The sequence below is a fragment of the Ascidia mentula genome, chromosome 9, assembly GCF_947561715.1.
Source record: "Ascidia mentula chromosome 9, kaAscMent1.1, whole genome shotgun sequence".
NCBI lineage: Eukaryota > Metazoa > Chordata > Ascidiacea > Phlebobranchia > Ascidiidae > Ascidia > Ascidia mentula.
In genome coordinates this window covers 12,317,225-12,338,135 of record NC_138574.1, presented here as the reverse complement: position 1 = coordinate 12,338,135, position 20,911 = coordinate 12,317,225, and the positions used below count along the sequence as shown (strand labels likewise).

Genomic DNA, 20,911 nt, shown 5'->3' with positions numbered 1-20,911 from the left:
GCAATGACCACAAATTTTTCACAGACTTTAAACCTGAGCTCTTGCATGGGACCTCATGCATTATGCAGGGTAAAATAGTCGGTTACGTTATCGCGTCTTATGTCGGCCTATATCACGTCATTTGGGAGACTGTAATGTTTCCCAACATTTTGCAAGTTTGCCACCAAATTTTCTTTGCTTTCTGCTTAAACTAACCGTCGCCTTAGGTGCGCAAATGTGGGATTTTCAATGCGCTTTGTGGGGAAAACGTGATAGATTGCTATTATTATTGGTTTACAATATCTTAGTTCTTCTCAAACTTGTTCAGTTTTGTTCATCCCACAGACTTCTGTATTCCGTACACTCGAACACCCCAACTATACTATGGTATCATGATTTCTGTGCATTGTATAAAGATCCAAGCTATATGCGTTGAGACTAGAAAAAACCTCATCAATATCTACATATGACATTTGCTGATCACGTTGCAGATAGGTTCGAGTTTAGCAATGCGTATAAACAGCAATACTTCAAGAAGTCGTTCACTCCTTTCTGTTGATTCACTTTTGCACAAATTTCATTTCGCATCTGGTGTAAAACATTCAACAGTTTATAAAACATCGCTAAATCTGATAACTCGATCAGGCATAACCACTGACATATTTATTGTGGTATGAATTGGGACTCACACACAAGAAATGTTGACCTTCGCAATTACCGAACTCTTCATTATCCGAATTTCAAATCGGGTTTGAAAAGTCAGCAAAAGTGTCATGTCTGACACCAATATAAAATGTGAAGTGACAACGACAAAACACTGTAGATCGCCGGACTCATGAATTTAACCTTTTGTGTTTTATTCGAATTAAATTCAGAACTACTGTTGCAGCTGCCAGAATGTTTTCTTGCACTAACAGCGTTTGCATTATAATTTCTTCTGTTTTGTTCTTTAACGGCATCGGTAAAGCACGGCACATTATAGAAGTGTATTTTTGCTTCTAATCGGCGATGCATTACGAAACAACAGCAAGCAGAGTGCAGTTGTGCTCTGCAGGATAAAGTGGCAATAAAAAGAAAAGGAAATTGTGTACGCGAAAAAGCATTTTTGACTTTTACAGTTTGGAAAGGAAATGCATTGTATATTTGTCAGTGATCTTGTCATGGGGTTTATACACAAACAAAACGTCTTTCAAATGTATTTGAAAGAAATCCATTCTGAATGCCCCCAACATATTTCCCTTATTGGGTGTAGATGAGACAATAGTGTTAGTTGCATTAAACTCGGCGTCTTTTCTCAAGCACTTTCAATCAAGAAAACTATATTTTTTCATCAATTTTTCGTTCGATACCACAAAGTGAACAATTCTACACACGCAGAGATACATAGAAGAAGAAAGAAGAAGACTGTCACAGCTATATATCAATAGTAGAATGTGCAGTAACACTCATCCAGGAGTAGGATGAGGCGTTAGTAGGTGTAGTCAGCGTGATCAATTGATCTTTTGCCAAAGTCCATCCAACCATAGTAGTTGCGATCGGCACGCGCCATCTCGTCGTCCGGAGATTCAATGTCTGATTTACGGCTGTTTAGGTCAGGAAGTTCCGATCCTGCAAAATATAACATAATTATTTGTTTGGGTTTTGATGCCAATCAATGTTTACTACTAGCAGAAATACTGAGAAAACACGTTATAACTCTTGGAGATCAACACTGTTGTAACCGTTTTTATATTTTTTAATACATTTTGTTAATCCTCTTTTGTACAAAACTAACGTTGCAACAACAGTAAATATGTACTATTATTTTCCAAGCCCCTTGTTGCTTTTTAAATTGCGTGTATTTCGGCTCATGAAAAAAAAACAAGCGCTACACAACAAACACAATAGACGTTAGGTGGCGCGGATGTGATGCGTTAAGGGTTAATTTAGACTGAGATATCATTACACAACAATTTAAATTTCAATCGCCCACCGCATAGTATTTGCATGCGAAAATCAAACGTTGTCGTAGCTTCGTATCTCATTAACAACCATACTTATCTCAAGGCCAATCAATACTACCCATCAGGGGTGCTTTGACCGCAACTTACTGCCATTTCCCGGCGGTGTAGCGTGATGAGCATTTTTCCACTCTTCGCTTTTAATCAGTCTCGAGAGAATCCCGCTTAGGACTTCGGCGCGGTTTCCAGCTTTCTCTTGAGCAAGTCTCTGCAGCAGCAAGCGGACCGCCTCACGAGCGAGAACGCCCTGCACCAATCTCTCTTCGCCTGTTGAATATTTGATGCAAAAACGCGTGTGAATGAGTGTGAACAATGTCGCCGCTCTATAGCACACGTTTTACGGGCTCCATAAACTTCTCTGGGCGCGTCACTGACTTGATGTGCCTATTATTGTTCTCTTGAAACTTGAAATTGACTTTTATTGTCGGAAATTTCGTTTTAAAGTGTGTTTGTAAAATTAGGTGTATGATTGCAAAAATTGGACCTGAGGATTTTTAAGCTCCTGCAGTGATTACTCAAACGAAATAATAGCAACCATATTTGGGAAAACAAGCAAGCTTGTTATCACCTATATATAGAATCAGTCATGGACAACTAAAGATTCATTACTGACCTGGGCGAAGGGATCGATCGAGACGAGTCTTCCCTTCGTCAACGCTGGCTAACCGTCCCTCGGCGAGTGGTACGCGTTCCTCTGGGACGATACTTTTTGCTGATGAGAAACAGATTGTGAACGTGGAAACAATAAGGAAGACGACCGCTGACCCTGCATACAACATTTTGTAGTGCACGTGAAGGATGAGTGGGCAAAGATCCGGTGATGAATTATGTTGGCGCACAATATGGCAGCTCGCTGTTCGCTGTATTAACCCAAATATGTTGAATTCCTCGTGGATAAAACACGTTTGCAACGCACAAGTTTTTTTTGTCTATAAGTAAAAAAATATCGCAGTTATAATTTTCAAACAATTGGAAAATAAGTGTAAGTGAAGCAAGCACATATACCTACTACCTACTAACGCTCGAACATGTTTTACACCTTTGCTGCTAACAAACTTGCCATTTAAAACATCTGAAAATATTGCAAAACATTCCTTCTAACAGTATAACAATAGTTGTACACATACGTGTACATAGAGAGAACACTGCTTTACGTGCTTGCCACACCTATTGCGCACCTATGTGTTGGACGTTACTATGGAACCCTTATATATAAATGCGTGTCCCAAAGGGAAAGAAAAAATGCCCCAATTTGTTTCGTACCGTTAACCCGTTGTTTTCTAAAGCGCGTTTCAATTACGCACTCGTTTTATCTGTAAATCTGACTCTTTTTAACGTACAGCAGACAAAAATTCAAAAAGTTGGCACTTCGAAAATATTTTCTTTATATACTGCTCTTTAGTGATGACCGGATACGACACTGAAGATGCTTTTATAGCGAAATATATTTCTCTCACACGAAAGCCATTACATTTTCACCCAGAAAACATATTTTCCAATAATACCGCTTTTTAGTTAATATTTTGTACCGAAACCCACTTAAACCGAAACACACTTGAACAAACGTTGCAGTAATGTTTTTTTTCGCCAAACATTTAGAACAAAATCACACCTTAAAAAAGTTAAAAAGGCGTTTCGATTACTTCTTAAATTACTTTTATTCTTATAAAACAGTAGACAATCCACCTAGTTATACCATGATTTTAATAAAATCGGGTAGCACTTAAAATGTCTCAGTAAAATTTTGCACAAACGCATGTTTCAAATTCTTTAATTTACTCTGAGCAATTCCATCTCGTCAGCCGGGTGGACAATTGCTTAAATTATTCACTATTTTCACATTTACGACGTCAATCTCGTTGGTGGACTTTGTCAAGAGCACGCCAGTAAGTCTTGATTGTCGCCTTTGCCCGATCTTTTGAAAGTACGTATTCGTTTCCGTAATAGCCAAAGGTCGAATTCAGTTATTCAATAACTAAAGGTCGCATTTCGTTATTGGAAAATAATCAATTGCTGAACTGTTTTTGTGTAAATCAACAAAAGTGTTGACCGCTTAGGTTTAAGGAGAATTTCGTGGGCGATATGTTTTCTTTTTATTGACGTAAATTTAGTAGCTGAGTGTTTATGTTATCCAAATCTGCTGATATATGATTATAAATTTTCAAAAATTATGACACTTGCACGAAATCGATTTTTCGAGTAAATCCTCTGAAATTAATTAAAGGCTTGTTTTTTGTTATTGATTTATTCCTAATCGCCAAATATAACAACTTCTGTAATAAATCTTATGACGTTTGTTAAATTGCTGACATAAATTAGAGGCTGCTTCAAAACATACCTACACCTAGGCGAAATACATATATATTTATGATATGTATATATTAATTATAAAACTTTTGAAACAAACGACTTGAGATTTATTACTGAACTTGTTAAATTTGGCGGTTGAGAATAAACTAACTAAGATTTGATCAAATCTATGCAATTGTTATAAAACTCAATTCAACAAATGTTCCTTTTAACAAAATGTAAAAAAATTATTTTATTGATTGTGTTCAAATCATACTAAAGTGCTCTCAAACGCATAAACGTCGAATAATCGAGTAGTTGTCGATGGATAATGTGTGAATAATGCTCAACAGGCATCTCATCGTATTTTTCACGCATACTTGAAGTCATGGTGTGGTTTTGCGTGTGGCACAAGGATTGGCGTTGAAAAGAACTCATTCGATCTTGGTTTAAGAGTGTAACGGTGGCGTTGTGTTTTTCGAATTATTTACAAAATTCGTATTTCTTTTGGCAGCCCACGTCCCCAGGAAAAGAAAAGAAAAAAATGTTTTCCCTTTGGCAAAACCCAATGACGTCGTCACGGAGCTGGAACATTTCATCAGGTGACGTGAAATCAGGGCCCCCGACTCATGTGAAATGTTTTTCCCGTGTTCGTGCAACAATTCGCGACTATCGGGACTGAATAATTTATCGAGGGCTTTATAGCGGGACTTGGAATGCAACCATTTTCCCACCGAGCTGTAGATTTTAGCTCCCCGGCGCGTCGCATCCAAGCAGAGATGCCAATTCTGTGACGTCACGCCCCATTATGGGATTAGGCGCAGGGTCTGATAATTGAAACGCCCCCCGCGAAGGGTCGGGCGCACCGAATTTTGAACTCCAACAAAGTTGTCGCCGCGCAAGCGAGGTGTTGTTAGACCAAGAATAGGATCCTATTAAATGCCAGGAAAGAATAATCCTGTGGGAGAACAGGCCTTATCATCTCGACGTGCGAAGTCCTTATTCGATTTGTTATTGACTAGCTCGGCGCGTGACATGTAATATATCTTCGTACACCTGAATGGGAGAGCATGTGATTAAATAACCTATAACGCGATGCATTGTTACATGAAGTCTCATCTCAGTACATTCCGCGTATCTCTTTGTCTGATGTAAAAGGTCCCGCAAAATTGTTAAGCGATGCAGAAAATGACGCAAAAAATTGTTGACGTCACAATGTAAGAGGGGATTGCAGCGTCGATGGAAGAAATCGATACTAGGATTTGAATAAAAACAAAACTTATTGTTGAGTGATTCTTGATGCCAACGAATTAAAATTAAGAACTTAATTATAATTTACAATTAAAAGGTACCGATTTAAACGTATAATGTTTGAGACTTTTATCTGGAACTTTGTAGGCTTTGCTAACAGGTATTTTTACATAAAAAGTGTATTCGACGTGATCATTCTCTTCCCGTTAGATGATCAAAAAGGCGCACACCGTATCGACAGCAACATAGGCAGCAAGCCAAAAACCTACTTAGTCGGAACATGTGTGGGGCTGTAAAAGTTTGTGCCGTTGTATCCATCTGTCACCTCTCATCAGAGTACCGAGGTACACCACGGGCGTATTCATCAATTCCACGAAAACTTGCCACGTCAGTATTTAATGACGTATGGTATTTTGTGCGAATATATTCATGCACTACAAATGCTGGCAAAAAAGTGACGATTTGCAACACTACATATAGAACCCCAAAACTCAAATCTTTGCGACGGGATATCGCTGCAGTAACTTTAAACCGCAAGGTCGATTGAACGTCTTTTCAAGCCAGCCATTACCGGATTAAAGTAAACCTCGATTATCACGCCCTGATGGCAAAAGCTCTCCAAGACCCAAAGCCTGCTTTTAAGAAAATAAAGAAAATGGATACCAGAATATGTAAAAGCTACTTTGGCATAAACGTTTGGCGTCACGCCGTGTTTTGTTCTGTTTTTTTTAGCGAAGAATGATCTTATACCTATGCAATATTTATGTAACGGATTCTGAAAAGAACCCTCAAAAATATATCAAGCGAAATCAGTAAAATTAATGTTTACATGAGACTGGTGTTGAGACGACCATACGTCCTCTTGAGGTAAATCTTTTTCAAATAGTTTACCTGAGGTATGACGTCTCGTGTAATGCCTCTCCGGATGATTTAATTGTATTTGGCGATAAGTTACATGAAAACAAGTCCAGTGGGACAATCCACACAATATAGAAACGAGTTGAATAAATGTTGCTAATTTAGGGACATTAAAAAATTATGCAGAAATAAACTTATCATCATAAACAAATGCGTTCTCTAAATTACTGGAGACAAAAGTGTTTCCTTTCTATTATTATTAGCCTGCAACAGCAAGAAAAGAAAGACACAGGAAAAGTAAAACTGCCATTCATATACAAGGAAAGTGAACACTGCACTTGTCCGTCTGAACTTTGGTTTGGCCGAAGCTGCACGACGACATCTAGTGTCAATTATATTTAAGTTTCAGAAAGAACTTATTCGAGTTTTACTGTTCTCTTTTTATTGCAGTTTGCTTTGCTGCTTTGTAGCTTACCATTAATATCCAATGTCGTTCGTACACAGTTATTTATTATATGCTCTCATGCAGGAAAATACAAATAAATTTACACAAAAGAGAAAAGAAAGCGAGAAAGAGCAATGATGATTTATGTACAAAAGATAAAAATAAAAAACAGTTACAAAAAAACGTCAACAGCTCAATCCATCTCGTCAATGACCGGTCCATCGCGACCAGAGGAGTTGCTCTGCTGGCCTTGATTCTGTCCTCCGCTAGAGTGGAGTTTGGACATAATGGGAGAGCACGTCTTCTGCAGATCTTTAAGCTGGTATTCGAACTCATCCTTCTCGGCAAGTGAGTTGCCGTCAAGCCATTTCTGCGCTGAGTTGCATGCGTCCAACACTCTCGTCTTGTCTTCTGAACTTAATTTGTCGTTCGCTGCTGTGTCCTCGACCGCGTTTTTGCACGCATAGAGATAACTCTCCAGTTCGTTCCTCAACTTCACGCGCTCCATTTGCTTGGCGTCTTCATCCTTGTACTTCTCTGCCTCGGCAAGCATTCTCTCAATGTCGGCATTGGAAAGACGACCTTTATTAATCGTGATTTGGTTGGATTTTCCCGTGCTTTCGTCCTTTGCCGACACCTGCAGAATTCCGTTTGCATCGATGTCAAAGGTGACTTTGATCTTCGGCACGCCTCTTGGAGCCGGTGCGATTCCGGTCAAATTAAAAGTGCCAAGAAGGTTGTTGTCCTTGGTGAGAGCCCTCTCTCCCTCGTACACCTGTATCGTGACAGCAGGTTGGTTGTCTGCGTAGGTTGTGAACACCTGGGATGTGCTGTGTGGTATCCTGGTGTTGCGCTCCACCAACTTGGTCATCACACTACCGGCAGTCTCTATGCCAAGAGACAGAGGTGCCACGTCAACCAAAAGCACGTCCTTTACGTCTGAACTGCCTGTTAGAACTGCAGCTTGGACTGCAGCGCCGTAAGCAACTGCTTCGTCGGGGTTGATGGACTTGTTGAGGTTCTTTCCGTTAAAGAAGTCGCTCAGAAGTTTTTGTACACGCGGGATTCTTGTAGAACCGCCAACCAATACGATCTCATCCACTTTCGACTTGTCCAACTTGGCATCCCGCAGTGCTTTTTCCACTGGCTCGAGACAAGATCGGAAGAGGTCTGCGCACAATTCCTCAAACCGCGCCCGTGTTATCTTGCTGTAGAAGTCAATTCCCTCATAGAGCGATTCCAATTCAATTGCCGCCTCTGTAGAAGTGGACAAAACCCTTTTGGCTCTTTCGCAGGCGGTTCTCAGTCTTCTCACTGCTCGCTTGTTTTTCGAAATATCCTTGCGGTGCTTGCGTTGAAATTCCTTTATGAAGTGGTTCACCATGCGGTTGTCAAAGTCCTCTCCGCCCAAATGGGTGTCACCTGCTGTTGACAGGACTTCAAATATTGATCCTTCGTCGATAGAAAGGACGGAGACATCGAAAGTTCCACCGCCAAGGTCGAAAACCAATATTTTCTTCTCTCCGCTATGTTGCTTGTCAAGTCCATAGGCCAAGGCTGCGGCCGTTGGTTCGTTGATGACGCGGAGGACTTTGAGTCCGGCAATCGCTCCAGCATCTTTAGTTGCCTGTCTTTGAGAGTCGTTGAAATATGCCGGTACGGTGATGACCACTTCGTTTGCGTTTTCGCCAAGATACGCTTCAGCTATTTGCTTCATCTTGGTAAGCACCATTGCGCTGATTTCCTCCGGAGCAAAGGTTTTACTTTCTCCTTGATGCTCTACTTCTAAATACGGCTTTCCATTTCTGTCGACCACGCTAAATGGCCAGTGCTTCTTGTCGTTTTGAACAATAGTGTCGTCGAACTTTCTTCCAATAAGTCGTTTAGCGTCGAAAATAGTGTTCTCGCTGTTCCTTGCAACCTGGTCTTTGGCTGCGTCACCGATTAGCCTTTCCGTGTCGTTAAACGCGACATAACTTGGTGTCGTTCTGTTCCCCTGGTCGTTAGCAATGATCTCAACTTTGCCGTCTTTAAATACTCCCACGCAGGAATAAGTAGTTCCCAGATCAATTCCGATGGCAGGCATTTTTCTCTTTCTTCAAATGTAGAGTTTTGCAGTGAATCTTTCTCCCAATACTGTGAATTTGTTACGTTTGCACTAAGATTATCTTAGTAGTTGTTTTCGCAGATAGAATGACGATTGTTGATTGCCAACACCTTTATATACTACAATCGAACTCGCCAGAACTTTCTAGTTCAGTTCAGAATCAGCTACGCTCGAGGTCATTTTCCGAAGTATCCCGAATGTTATCGAACATTCTAGAAAACTCAATGAAGCGTATCGTAATTAAAATCGTAATGACGTTTTTGGCCAAGTTCTTGGATTACAAGCACATCAAAAAAATATTTCTTCATTTGAGATATACTTAACATTTTGTAATATACGTTAATACTCAATAAAGTGTAACATTTTTCAACGTAACTTTCTATTTTGATTTTTACGCATGAATGAACACTGAGTTCTCGAATTCGCCTGTCGCGCGTGTGCTGTCTTTGCATGGAATTGTTGTAATGGCGTTATTTTTAACCGATGACAGAAATAAATATAGAAGTTGTGGATGTAAACCCTTGTAATTAAAGTTGTTGCCTGATCATCAGTATTTTGTTGGTAAGATTTGGTTTGCAAGATCATGTTTCATTCAGAAGAGAACTGGGAGACATCCGTTAAGAATGAAAAACTGTCTGATGAGTTGTTTGGAGAAGTTGTGGTGGAAGAAAATAAAGTCATTAGGAAGAGTTCTGTAGCTGTTACCGCCAGTGACCCTTCAGCAAAACTTACAAGGGAACAGTGGAGGAGAAGGCAAAAGAACAAAAGACGTGCAAAGAAACGGAGTCATGCTGAAAACTGTACTGACAACACTAATGATGGGGCGTTGAAAAATTCGAACAGAGTTGAACTTGTTGGTGAAGAACCAACAATCACTGCAGAAGGCAACTCACTTAACCTAAAAACCAAAACACCATGCAACAAGTTATACGAAAATCTAAAAAAACAAAAAAAGAATAAACAAAAGTCACTTGACAACCCAACTTTTGGTACCAAAACCTGCAAAGCTAAAATACCTAAAACTGATTTTAATGATGCAAACCAAAAGACCAAGGAGCAAATTATCGATAAACAAAAGGTTGGAAGTCTACAGGAGAAGCTGATGAATAAATTAACTTCTTCTAGGTTTCGTTTCATCAATGAACAGGTGGGTAACAGTTGTTTTTCTCAACATCTATGATAAGATGTTAAATATTTGTTGTCAAATTTGTGTCTGTTGTTTCAATGTGTCAGCACAATATTCAACAGACCTTACAATGAGTTATGTTTTAGTTTGTTTGATTTGTGTAGATAAATTTGTTATGCATTTTCTGACCTTAACATACAAACAAGTTAACAAATACTGTTGATTTTATGCAATGCAGATGTACTCCAGTCACAGCAAAGAAACCGTTAAGCTCTTTGAAAGTGACCCACAAGCTTTCAGTGTTTATCACAAAGGATATTTAAACCAAGTTTCAAAATGGCCAGTGAAACCTCTGGATTTGATAATATCTTGGGTTAAGGCAAGGTATTTAATCTGGCTACCTTTAGATAACACTACAGTGAGTGTTTTACAATGGTGTGCAGTGAAATTGTTGGGTTTGATTATGTGAAAACAGATATATATGATATATTTTTATCATGTTTTTTAGGTCTCCCAAACTTGTCATTGCTGACTTTGGTTGTGGAGAAGCGTTTTTGGCGCAAAATGTGAAGAATGTGGTTCATTCTTTTGACTTGGTTTCAGTCAATAAGTTTGTAACTGTTGCAGACATTTCAAAGGTAATAACATGCCAATTTTCATGTCTTTACTCCATTTTTTGTATAACATAGTGTGGTAATAACGGTAGATACTGTCACTGAGCATTTTGCACATTTTTAATAAAATGCCTGGACCTTACATGAAACTTGTGAACTGTGTCAAAGCATATCACCGTTTATTTCTAGGTTCCATTGGAGAGTCAGTCAGTTGATGTTGCCGTATTTTGTTTATCATTGATGGGAACAAATTTTGTGGAATTCTTGTTGGAAGCAAATCGAGTGTTGAAGATAAAGTAAGCGTTCAAAAAATTACTTCGATAAAAATAAGGTGCCCTGTTATATTGATTGGAATGTCAATAATATTTCCATTGCGGTGATTTTTTGATGGTTTAACCTTCCACAGTATGACATATGTTACTAATCAACATGTATATTTTTTACAGAGCTGTTTTAAAAATAGCAGAAGTTGCAAGTCGTTTTCGAGCGACCAAGGAATTTGTTCTTAGCTTAAAAAAACTTGGTTTTGATCTTATCAAAAAGGTACTTTTTAAATTGGCATTCATGTGTTTTGGATTTCATTTTATCTTCGCAGGATATTAGCAACACGCACTTCTATTTGTTTGATTTCCGTAAGACGAAACACATCAATGCAGGAAAATTTGACAAAGACAATGTGCAAAACTTAAAGCTACAGCCTTGTGTGTACAAAAAACGATAAGGGGGTATTGTGTCAATAAACTTCTGCACTTTCTCATTCTAACCAAACCTTGACCTATGGTACAGGTGAGGTCAAGACAAATTAAATCAAGGAAGGGAATTCCTCAGCTTCTAAATATGATCAGGACAAGGTAGTTTGTAAAGATAAAGATGAGAACAAAGGGGTTTGGTATCATACAGCAAAGTTTGTTTATAAATTTATGCGAATGTAGCAGCACAGGAGACAAGGTTGTATTGTTTTTGACTCAATTGGTCGATGATGCTTGGTATTGCTGGATCTAAAGACCAAGTTTGTGGAAATAAGTGGCTGTAAATACAATGCCAGTGAACGCAGTAATATAAATACGCTGTGAATGCGATGTAAGGACTTGCTCGGTATTGGGTGATTATTTATTGAAACAAAGACGTTTTTTTATATCGGAAAAAATTGTCATTGTGGGTTTGTAGTTCGGTAACAAGAGAATTTCGTGACTCTTCACTGAGCTTATCTCCATAAACTTGTAGATCTGTGGACATATTCTTGAAATAGTAAATTTGTCCTCGATGATTCGGGTCCCGTTGATTTTATGTTCAGGTAAGTCTTGTCTAGTGCGACTCGAATTAAAGGCGTGCTTTTCTCGTCACTGCCACATATCTGATTCCCATTTATAGCCTGAACTCAACAGTGGTTGTAGCACAAACTATCTTTTATGCAGGAATACTCGCGGATATACATGATAGTTGTTTGTGTAGTTTATTGTACACCCACAGTGTTAAAAGTATGTTCAGTGCTGACATACTGGTCGAAGGGACTGGCTTAAATCGTTCGTACCGAGCAATACATTGCACGCTTGTAAAATAGAAACGACAGCCACGCTAAGTGGCGAGCGTTTCTAGGTAACTGAAGGTGTTTTTATCCTTGGTATAGCGGGGGCCCCAAATGTGGCTGTGATTCAGGAAATCCCTTAGTTTAAAGCAAACAATGGTGTTCCCGGGGCCTCTTGCTAGTCATGACACGACCCTTATGCACCCCCATTCTTGTTGAAACTAAAGGTAATTGACAAACAATTCGACCCATAAAAAAATACGGTATTTTTCTTCGTGTCATGGATATAAATATCCTAGAAAAGGCGTTGGTATTTCGAGGTCACCTGCTTTTTGAGGGGTAGGTGACGTGTAGTACCAGCGTTTTAACAATACCATAGACTGAAATTTAAACACTGTTTTTGTCTTATATGATTGATTATAAAACTGGGCGCATCCTTGTGCAGTATACACATTTCCATACTGCGCCGACATATCTTAGTTTGTTACACCATGTCTAGAATCTCTTGCTCCAGTTGTTTTCGTTCCCGTGCGCTTAGTGCTCTGGTGACGCTTGCGCTCGACACTGTCGAGTCCTGGTGCTTCAACCTAGCTTTCGTTCGAATGTCTGACGTCTCCACAGTCAGAGGACGTGTTACTTTCGCCCCCCCTCGCGATACTGTGTCTCTCTCACGACTAGATCCGGTAGAAACGGATAGTGAGAATGATACCGATGACTTTTTAGACGAACTCTTCGCACTGCTTGACCGCCGTTTCGCTGTGCCCATTGGAGACGAGGTTAGACTGTTATTTTCAGCTGTGCGATAACCGCTTGTGTTAGACGAAGTGTCAGCAGCGAACATATGCATCTCTTCATCGACCAGCGCCAGGTCGCTCTCGGTGGCCATCTCGCGGCTGTGCACCGATGCGTTCGAGTCCGTGCGAGGTCGCTTCTTCAATAGGTCGGAACTTTCACGCTTGGTTAACGTCCTCGTTACTGCGCTGTAGAAGAAAAAAAAATAGGATTTTGTTGTGAAGCGAAAAGCAATCTAAAATAAATCTAAACCATTATTTTTGAATAAAATATTTCTATAAAGAACCAAACTTTTTATTAAGCAACCACAATACTACTGTTAGTGGAAAATCATCTACATACAAGTTAAACATGGCTGAAAACATCACACAAACAATCATAATAACCTTGTGTGATTGTTGTTCTTGGTTTGGGCCGATTTTTGGTGATTCACACTTCTTGCTGACTCGCGTGTGCCATTTTCACGTACTGTTCTTACATCAGTATTGGGAGTTTCCTTCAAGTTGGCCATTGAACTGATATTTGACCCTTCTGCCCAGTAATCTTCGCCTTCGAGCAAGTCCTGCAACTGGTGGTTAATGTAATCGAAATCCAAATAGTCCCCGTTTTCAGTTGCCGCGACGGCCGTGTTGTTGTGGTTATTCCCGTTTCTATTGGCGGGCGCCACTTTACCTCTGCGCTGGGCTCTGCTGCGGTGGGCGTTCGACAACGAGTCATTTGTGCGTTCACGAGAAATAGGGGCCTTTCCGCTCTGACGTGAATGAATTCCTGAGGCCACACGACGACCACGGCCGTTGGCTGGAAATTCTGAGTCCGCTGGAGACAAACTCTGTCGATTTCGAGATGCCGGCGCCGATGAGCCCAACGTGGTCGTGGAGGCGCCGATTCTGTCTCGGATTAGGTCAGCCACGTTCCACACTTTTACGCTCCCGTCGTAGGACGCGCTCAGCAGAGTATCGTTGTATGGCTACGCGATTCAAAATATAAATGATAAGATCACTCATACGGTTGGTTAACTTAATACGCTTACCAGGAGGCAATTCACAACGAATTTGTGGCCCCTGAATGTTCGCTTCAGGGTCCCAGACTTGGCGTCGAAGGCACGTACGTTGTTGTCACCCGACCCAGTGAATACTGTAACACAGCATAGACAATGAATTCCTGGTGAAAGCTCAACAAAAGGGGGCTTAGGCCTCTTATATCTGCCACTATTTGTATTCTTTCGACAAAATGCCCTCAATTTTGGGATGTTTAAGAACGAAAAATCATATTAGTGTTTTACTATATGTTATGTGGTGCAAAGATGCACAGTTTATCACTTGACATTCTTTTCCGATTTTTTGCCGGTTTGTTGGTTCGGTTGTATAAATTTTTATTGTTCTAAGATGTCGAAAAGCTTAAATTAAGGATCAACATTAGAACAAAAATTCATTTGCAAATGGTAAAGTAACATGACGTTCTACGGCATAAACTACAGAAATAAGTTACAAAAACGCACCTAGACCGTGGTAATACTTCATGTCGGAAACCATATGGTCATGACCCACGTATTTCCGCGTGGTGTCGCCAAACTCCGCCACCCAACATCTCGCTGTCGCGTCGAGACTGGCGCTGTAGAGCAACCTGTGGTGTACCTGCAAACAAAATATTTTTATTTTATTTTCATGTATTTATACAAAAGGAATGGACTGCAACAAAATCCTACAGCAGTGTTTAGCAACGTTTTTTCCATGGAAACTATTTATTGGCATTTAAATTAAATTTTACGTGACGACAAACAAAGGCAACGTATGCCTTGTTTTTTTGGCTTTGTTCTCACATGATGGCCATCTTATAGAACACTGTTGGGATTTTTTATGGAACACCAGGTTTACTAAACTTCAGAATTCCCTGTTTTAGAGGTTACCGGGTGAGGCGCCCATGTAAATGTGATTTCGTCACTCTACAATAGGATTGGATCTCATTCAGCGCCAAACTTAAGGCGGTGAGAAATTCGACACCGAACAAGGCATTAGTTTTATGTGTTAGGTTGGAATCCGGCCTGAGGTTCAATGCCGGGAGTACATTGGCTCGAATATAGTCGAGATAAAACAAAAGGCTGTTTTTAGTGCAGCCAACTGACACCATCCTTATATGCGCCCTGGAACATTCTTGCAGTTTGCGCGGGAAATTGTGGTTTCAATCCCGGCGTGGTAATAGTTTTACTTCAGCAAGTGCGATTTGGCTAAAAACCACTTTGTTATATGAAATGTCATGACCAACCTGCAAGCTTATTACTGATCCCTCGTGTCCTCTGAACGACTTCAGCAATCCCCCTGTCGCCATATTCCACTTTTTGACCGTGTTGTCTTGGGAACCTTTCAAAAAATACGAATTTAACAACCAACAAAAAAGATCTGTGAAGGAAATTTTCAGTGAAAACATACTACTGGCTGGTGAAAGGTTGTCATAGTTGCCTCGTTTATTTTTATTGGTCAAAATCGGCTTCGCAACTTTGCCCACTTCTGACCTGGTTCGGGCCTCTTTGCGAAAGCCAACCGAAAGCCAGCGCCGCCCGCGGAAATTAAATTTTACGTACATGGCGAAAGCTTAGTGGTCGCACGCGAGGCCTTTGTACGCAAATGGATCAAAAACGTCGAATGTATAATTTATTTTCGCGGTGGGTAAAATTGTTGTTCACCCGGCCACATCGGGTTCCCTCCTTTTAATTTGCACCATAATTGACCCAACCTAATTTATGTTTACGCAACATTGGAAAATTGAATTTTGGTTGTTTAAGAACACCAAAAAAACAGACTTTTGCGTTTTTTCTGTAAATAGTCACCTAAAAATTGTCGATTGATGCAAACAAACCAAAATGAATGAATAAGTTTCTAAATAATCGAATAGACATCTCGAAAGAAGTTTTGCATCAGAAAAATATAGTTTGCCGGTTTCATATATTTATTTATTAACATACGAACCTATATACTCTAAACCTTGTGAAAACTCGCTGTTTATGTTACTTCCGTTTTACACTTAACAGTCACAGAAAGTGATGACGTTTGTTAAGAAAAAATATACTTTCTGATGCAAAAAGAGCTTTTTTTTTTATTGGTTTCCTACAAAGACACTTCTGATACGGTTACGGTTATTTTTCAACAATCTGCCATAGTAGCTTCGTTCATACATAGATCCAGTATATAACATATTTTTCTTTTCAATCAAAAACATTATTAATGCATCGTTGTGTGTATATTGTTGTTTTTTGGGTCATTGTTAACCTGTGAAAAGCATTCTGTTCTCCATATCCACTGCCAGACACAGGATGGCGCCCTTGTGTCCTCGAAATGTTTTCAAAGAAGTTCCTGAAGCGATATTCCACATTCTAGCTGTTTTGTCCATTGAACCTTTAAACAGAAGGTCACCGTTGCGTTACGCAAACAATCGTGCCAATTAATTTCAGGTGCAATTACCGATGATTCACAGAAGAAATCAACTTTAGGTCGTTGGCCCGTTTGTCATAGGGCACCCCAGGGGGTTCATTTAATTTTGCCAAACGAAGTTTTCATTACATAACCGAACCGTCCAGACAAACATGTTGGTCCGCTTACGTAAAGCTTTGCGGCCTTTTGACTTAAACTCCCAATCTAATTCACCTGTAATTATCGTGTCTTTGTTGCAATCCAAATCGCACGATCCGGCCGGGTCATGCTCGGGGCTTTCAACGTAAGCAAGCGGGAGTACGCTCTTCGTGTGACCGCTGAATGTTCTGGATGCTTCACCGTCGCGCAGGTTCCAACACACCACTGTACTGTCGTAGGACGTGGTAAACAAAAATTCGCCGTAGATAAGCATTCGGTTCACGATCCCACTGTAATGATATAAAATACTTAAAAATTCCATTCATTTTATATTCGTCCGCACGCAGCGAAAGATATTTGACAATGTGGGGTAAAACCACATCTGGCCATCGCGGCCCTTTGGCTGTTGCGAAAGAGCAAACAAATTTTATTTCAAATTTTCGAAGTTGTCTACTAAAATGTCACAGATAGAGAAACAATGTATTGCCGACAGCATGAACTCATAATCCCCTCGCACGATGCGGTTTCAATCAATGGCTGTGAAGTTTGGGGCGTTGGACTCGGCGCGCACGTTGCTTTTAGTGATGGGGATCGGATCCCTTGGTGGTTGTGGAATAAATAATTGGACAGGCGTAGTATTTTATATAGCTGTGAACAAACTTTTTGAGTTGTAGTTTGCGAATCGATGAGAAGACCCTGCATGTAGTCGGCATGCGTGCGTACAGAAGGGACTATGAAATTTTGTTTGACGTGTTATTTTAACTGATGTGGCAGTTATAACAGCATGTATATTTTGCTTGTCTTTGTGTGAGCTAGGGCTAAACGATTCAAATCTATTGAGTAAATTTGTACAAAAAGCTTAAAAAACAACACAAATTTTCCCAACTCGACAAAATTGAACAAATTGAACAACAAGCACACGAAATATCTAAAATATTGTGACGTATAATTTTACAGACTAGTTTAACATATAGGTTTGGTAAACAAAAACACCAGTTTCAGTTTTCATGAATTTTTTATTTCTGTCAGCACTCTGTTATGCAAACTTCAAAATGACGCACGCAGCGCCCATGTGTTTTGCCTATAGCCAAAACACGTCACAAAATGCGGTCACAACCGTTTGTGACGTAAATAATACCTGTTAATTATTCACTCCGTTTCACATTTCATTTGACATTAAACGGGCGACAAAAAATAGAGCGACGTTTCCACCTACCACGTGGTGGCGGTATGTAATTGTGTTGGGTGCAGACAGGCGACCACGCAAAATATATTTTATACAAGCAAGAAGGAACACAGCTTATCGACACAATTTATACGTTTCGGTTTCGGTTGTTGTCATGTTGGCTTGCTACGTTGTCGGATACACCGTGTTTTCCAGCATGTTGTAAAATAAAAAAAATCCTCATCGACCCAAACAAAAAAGCCATTCAAAGCAATCACTCCGGTACATATAAACTTAACTTGTAATTTTTTATTGTAAAAGTTAGTCTGAATATTTGTATTATGACCCTATATTTGCCGACCTGTGTTGTTCAAGTTTCATGATGCAGTTTCCCGACACCGTGTTCCACTTGCGAACAGTTCGATCGAAACTCCCCGTCAACGCGAAATGACCTTGCCACATCTTGCAGCAGCTCACGTAGCCGCCATGACCTTCCAGAACAACCTTTGAGATGATAACATTAGATTGAGAAATTTTGCTATGTATATATTTTCTACGTTGCTGCTTTGTATTCAACGTATTCTTGAAACGGAATGACGTCATTGCCACATCCGTTACAGCAAAAATAAGAGCACAATGACGATAATAAAGTGACGTAAAAAAACGTACATTTGTTCAGTAATCTCTCTTTTTGCATACAGGTCGTATTTACTGACGATCATCACAATATATAGATGTGGGTGATAATACTACCCAACATTTTTGGCAGCGCATTTAAATACGCAATATCAATATTTAATGGGCACCGAAAAGTCAGTCTTTTCGCAGCAGCTGACGATGGCTTCCTAACGTCAGCAACTTCCTATGATAAGCACCCCAAATAGTGTTTTGTATGGGGTTGGTTATCACTGTCTTCGAATATGTGGGGTCTTTTTGTATGTTTATGTCAAAAAATATAAAAACATAACAACACTGATTCTGGCACATGTGTCTATTTGCACAGTTTATGGAAACAACTTAAGGGTAATTTTGAAAACAAAACATCCTAACTAAATTGGGTATTGTTAATTCGGTTAAGTTTCAAACAACAAAGTTAGAGTTTGTGTTTTCCTGCGAGGCAAGTAAAATCGGATTAATTTAAATCAAATGCGTGTTTAGTTTATGTACTTATTCAAATACATTTTTGCTAATTGCTTGGAAAAGTTTTTTAAACAGTTTTAAGCCACCAAATTCTTCATTTTGCTGTTTTAAAAAAGTACGAACTGAACCTTATCCCCCAATAACCTATAACACAGTTTTTGAAATGTTTTCAAAACGCGTAAAATCATAAAAAAATCGCACATGATGTTTCAGTCATTGTTTGCTCCCGGAGATGTGAGCGAAAAGGTTCAATGGGCAAATGGATGGTGCAGGCATTTTCTCCGTTACTTCGTTTGTTTACAAAGCTTCTTGTGCGCGAATAAGTCTTACGTGCTCCACACAAAGGAACCCCGAGATTGCAGTGCGACTGTGTAAGCTCAGAGCCTAATCTGATGTGTCACTTCGGTCCGTTGTAAACATAGCGCGGTTTTTGTGGCTCGAACTGCCACAAGTTTTATCAGGGAGGCTCCGTTTCGCTGTATCCGTTTTCTAAGTATCATTTTTCTCCGTTTTTTTTTTGCAGTTTTGTGCGATTTTCCTTTTACTTAAAATTGTCTGTAGTTTTCTAAGTTTAAATCTGGAAGTAAACGGAAAGAGTTGGAACGAGGTTAATACCACAAATATCGCATTCATTTTTGTTTGTAGGAATAACTCGTCATATAAAAACTGTTATACTAAAACTGTGATTACTTTGTTCAACAACTTTCATTAGCTTGTAAAACTTGTACTATATGGACACAATAAACAAAAACATTTGAATGCGTTATACGAACTGTGCAATCTTGCAGAGGTTTCAAATATTTTAAACGAACACAAAATCCTTGCAACATCCGAGTTATTTCTTGATTAAAAGCACCATGTGTGGTGGACTGGACCATGTGCTGATTCTTTTAATATACTATGTGCAACTTGCCTTGCATTCGTATGTAATGAGATCCCATAGCCTGGCGGTTCTATCGTCCGACCCGGTTAACAACAGGTGGTGGCTTGCTGCTATATCCATGCAGTTGATACCTCCTGTGTGACCACCCAGAGTCTGTAGAAGATTGTATTGTGTAAGTATTAGTGAAACTCGGACAAAATTTTATTTCTAATTGAACGTGTTTTTTCCAAATCTCCTGTTAAATACGCTTAAATTTCACAAACGTTTTTGTTGGAACTGTTGCAGCATTTGGCTGTGTGTAATTCTTGCATTTGTTTCACTAAACAAACATGTGAAAATCTTTTTCTCGGGAAATTGTTTGTTGAAATTTGAGCTTGTTTAATAGAAAAGCCAAAAAGCACGTTGATGGCGCCAACGGTTTTGCGCAAATTTTTATGTGAAACACTTTACCACCTTTTTTTAATTAAAAATGTTGAAACCACAAACTTATTGCGACAAAATGAAACTAACTTTAATCAATATCCGCCTCTCTCTTTCTTCCGTTCTGTCGCTGGAACCTCTTTCTTTGCCCTTCGACGCTCCGGAGCCCATGGTCCCCTGTGTGACGTCACAATGCTTTGGTTGTGGACTTCTGCTTGCTTGGCAGGTGCCAGGTTGCGCAATTCATAATTTTAAAGACACCCATAACATTTTAATTTTGCCTGCAAAATATGTATGCAAATGACCAAGTGATATAAGGGGGTTTACTCCTAGGTATACATAGTTAACTTGTGGTGATGCAAATGTACGTTCACAGACAAAACAGGACAAAGATTGGCTTTAAAAATTAAAGGGCGTTGACCTCAAATCTTCAAGAAACACTGATCTAAGTGAATGAAGCTTGCGTATGCCAGCAGATGCGTTTTGCGACCACAGTGGGTAACACCGGACGATTACAAACCTTCGTTGCCTACGCCTTCGGGCTATTAAACGCCCATAAAACCCGATGTTCAGCGACCCTTGGCTCTTACGATACCTACTGGGCGCACGAAATTTTCAAGGTCGAATGCATTTGAGACAACAAAATCTCTCACGCTACTGTTTGGATCGCGTTCCGGCGGATCTAATCAAAAAAAACTTTGGGTGGTGTAGTTTCCCAGAAGGTGAAATTGGAGCACGGAATGCTCGTTTGCCA

The 20,911-nt window shown here is 39.8% G+C and overlaps 4 protein-coding genes across 4 annotated transcripts; 1 reads left to right on the top strand and 3 right to left on the bottom strand.

Annotated features, from left to right (window-relative positions):
• Positions 1–986: 986 nt before the first annotated feature.
• Positions 987–2,900, bottom strand: LOC145914164 (uncharacterized). The gene is made up of 3 exons (XM_083001949.1): positions 2,593–2,900; positions 2,070–2,246; positions 987–1,587 (listed from the first exon to the last, which is right to left on the bottom strand). Exons 1-3 carry the CDS (start codon positions 2,756–2,758, stop codon positions 1,448–1,450), a joined length of 483 nt encoding a protein of 160 aa, XP_082858075.1. The 5' UTR covers positions 2,759–2,900; the 3' UTR covers positions 987–1,447.
• Positions 2,901–6,870: 3,970 nt separating this feature from the next.
• LOC145913633 (heat shock protein 68-like) lies at positions 6,871–8,999 on the bottom strand. The gene has a single exon (XM_083001356.1). It carries the CDS (start codon positions 8,906–8,908, stop codon positions 7,016–7,018), a length of 1,893 nt encoding a protein of 630 aa, XP_082857482.1. The 5' UTR covers positions 8,909–8,999; the 3' UTR covers positions 6,871–7,015.
• A 388-nt stretch (positions 9,000–9,387) lies between these two features.
• Positions 9,388–11,413, top strand: LOC145913892 (uncharacterized). Its single transcript, XM_083001660.1, has 6 exons — positions 9,388–10,076; positions 10,294–10,439; positions 10,564–10,693; positions 10,859–10,965; positions 11,116–11,212; positions 11,265–11,413. Exons 1-6 carry the CDS (start codon positions 9,513–9,515, stop codon positions 11,388–11,390), a joined length of 1,170 nt encoding a protein of 389 aa, XP_082857786.1. The 5' UTR covers positions 9,388–9,512; the 3' UTR covers positions 11,391–11,413.
• Positions 11,414–12,121: 708 nt separating this feature from the next.
• LOC145913400 (uncharacterized) lies at positions 12,122–20,434 on the bottom strand. The gene is made up of 10 exons (XM_083001043.1): positions 20,248–20,434; positions 19,768–19,890; positions 18,076–18,218; positions 16,625–16,839; positions 16,250–16,375; positions 15,249–15,343; positions 14,485–14,620; positions 14,017–14,120; positions 13,373–13,953; positions 12,122–13,174 (listed from the first exon to the last, which is right to left on the bottom strand). The coding sequence occupies exons 1-10, from the start codon at positions 20,326–20,328 to the stop codon at positions 12,679–12,681; spliced, it is 2,100 nt and encodes a 699-aa protein (XP_082857169.1). The 5' UTR covers positions 20,329–20,434; the 3' UTR covers positions 12,122–12,678.
• Positions 20,435–20,911: the final 477 nt, after the last annotated feature.

Excerpts from the sequence above, each read along its gene's own strand:
- LOC145914164 (XM_083001949.1), bottom strand. The coding sequence starts at position 2,758 with ATGTTGTATGCAGGGTCAGCGGTCGTCTTCCTTATTGTTTCCACGTTC. Across the intron at positions 2,247-2,592 it reads CGATCGATCCCTTCGCCCAG|GCGAAGAGAGATTGGTGCAG; the intron begins GTCAGTAATGAA and ends AATATTCAACAG. Across the intron at positions 1,588-2,069 it reads TACACCGCCGGGAAATGGCA|GATCGGAACTTCCTGACCTA; the intron begins GTAAGTTGCGGT and ends TATATTTTGCAG.
- LOC145913633 (XM_083001356.1), bottom strand. The coding sequence starts at position 8,908 with ATGCCTGCCATCGGAATTGATCTGGGAACTACTTATTCCTGCGTGGGA.
- LOC145913892 (XM_083001660.1), top strand. The coding sequence starts at position 9,513 with ATGTTTCATTCAGAAGAGAACTGGGAGACATCCGTTAAGAATGAAAAA. Across the intron at positions 10,966-11,115 it reads AATCGAGTGTTGAAGATAAA|AGCTGTTTTAAAAATAGCAG; the intron begins GTAAGCGTTCAA and ends TATTTTTTACAG. Across the intron at positions 11,213-11,264 it reads GTTTTGATCTTATCAAAAAG|GATATTAGCAACACGCACTT; the intron begins GTACTTTTTAAA and ends TTATCTTCGCAG.
- LOC145913400 (XM_083001043.1), bottom strand. The coding sequence starts at position 20,328 with ATGGGCTCCGGAGCGTCGAAGGGCAAAGAAAGAGGTTCCAGCGACAGA. Across the intron at positions 14,621-15,248 it reads GATCAGTAATAAGCTTGCAG|GTACACCACAGGTTGCTCTA; the intron begins GTTGGTCATGAC and ends TTTTGTTTGCAG. Across the intron at positions 13,175-13,372 it reads AAGAACAACAATCACACAAG|CGCAGTAACGAGGACGTTAA; the intron begins GTTATTATGATT and ends TTTCTTCTACAG.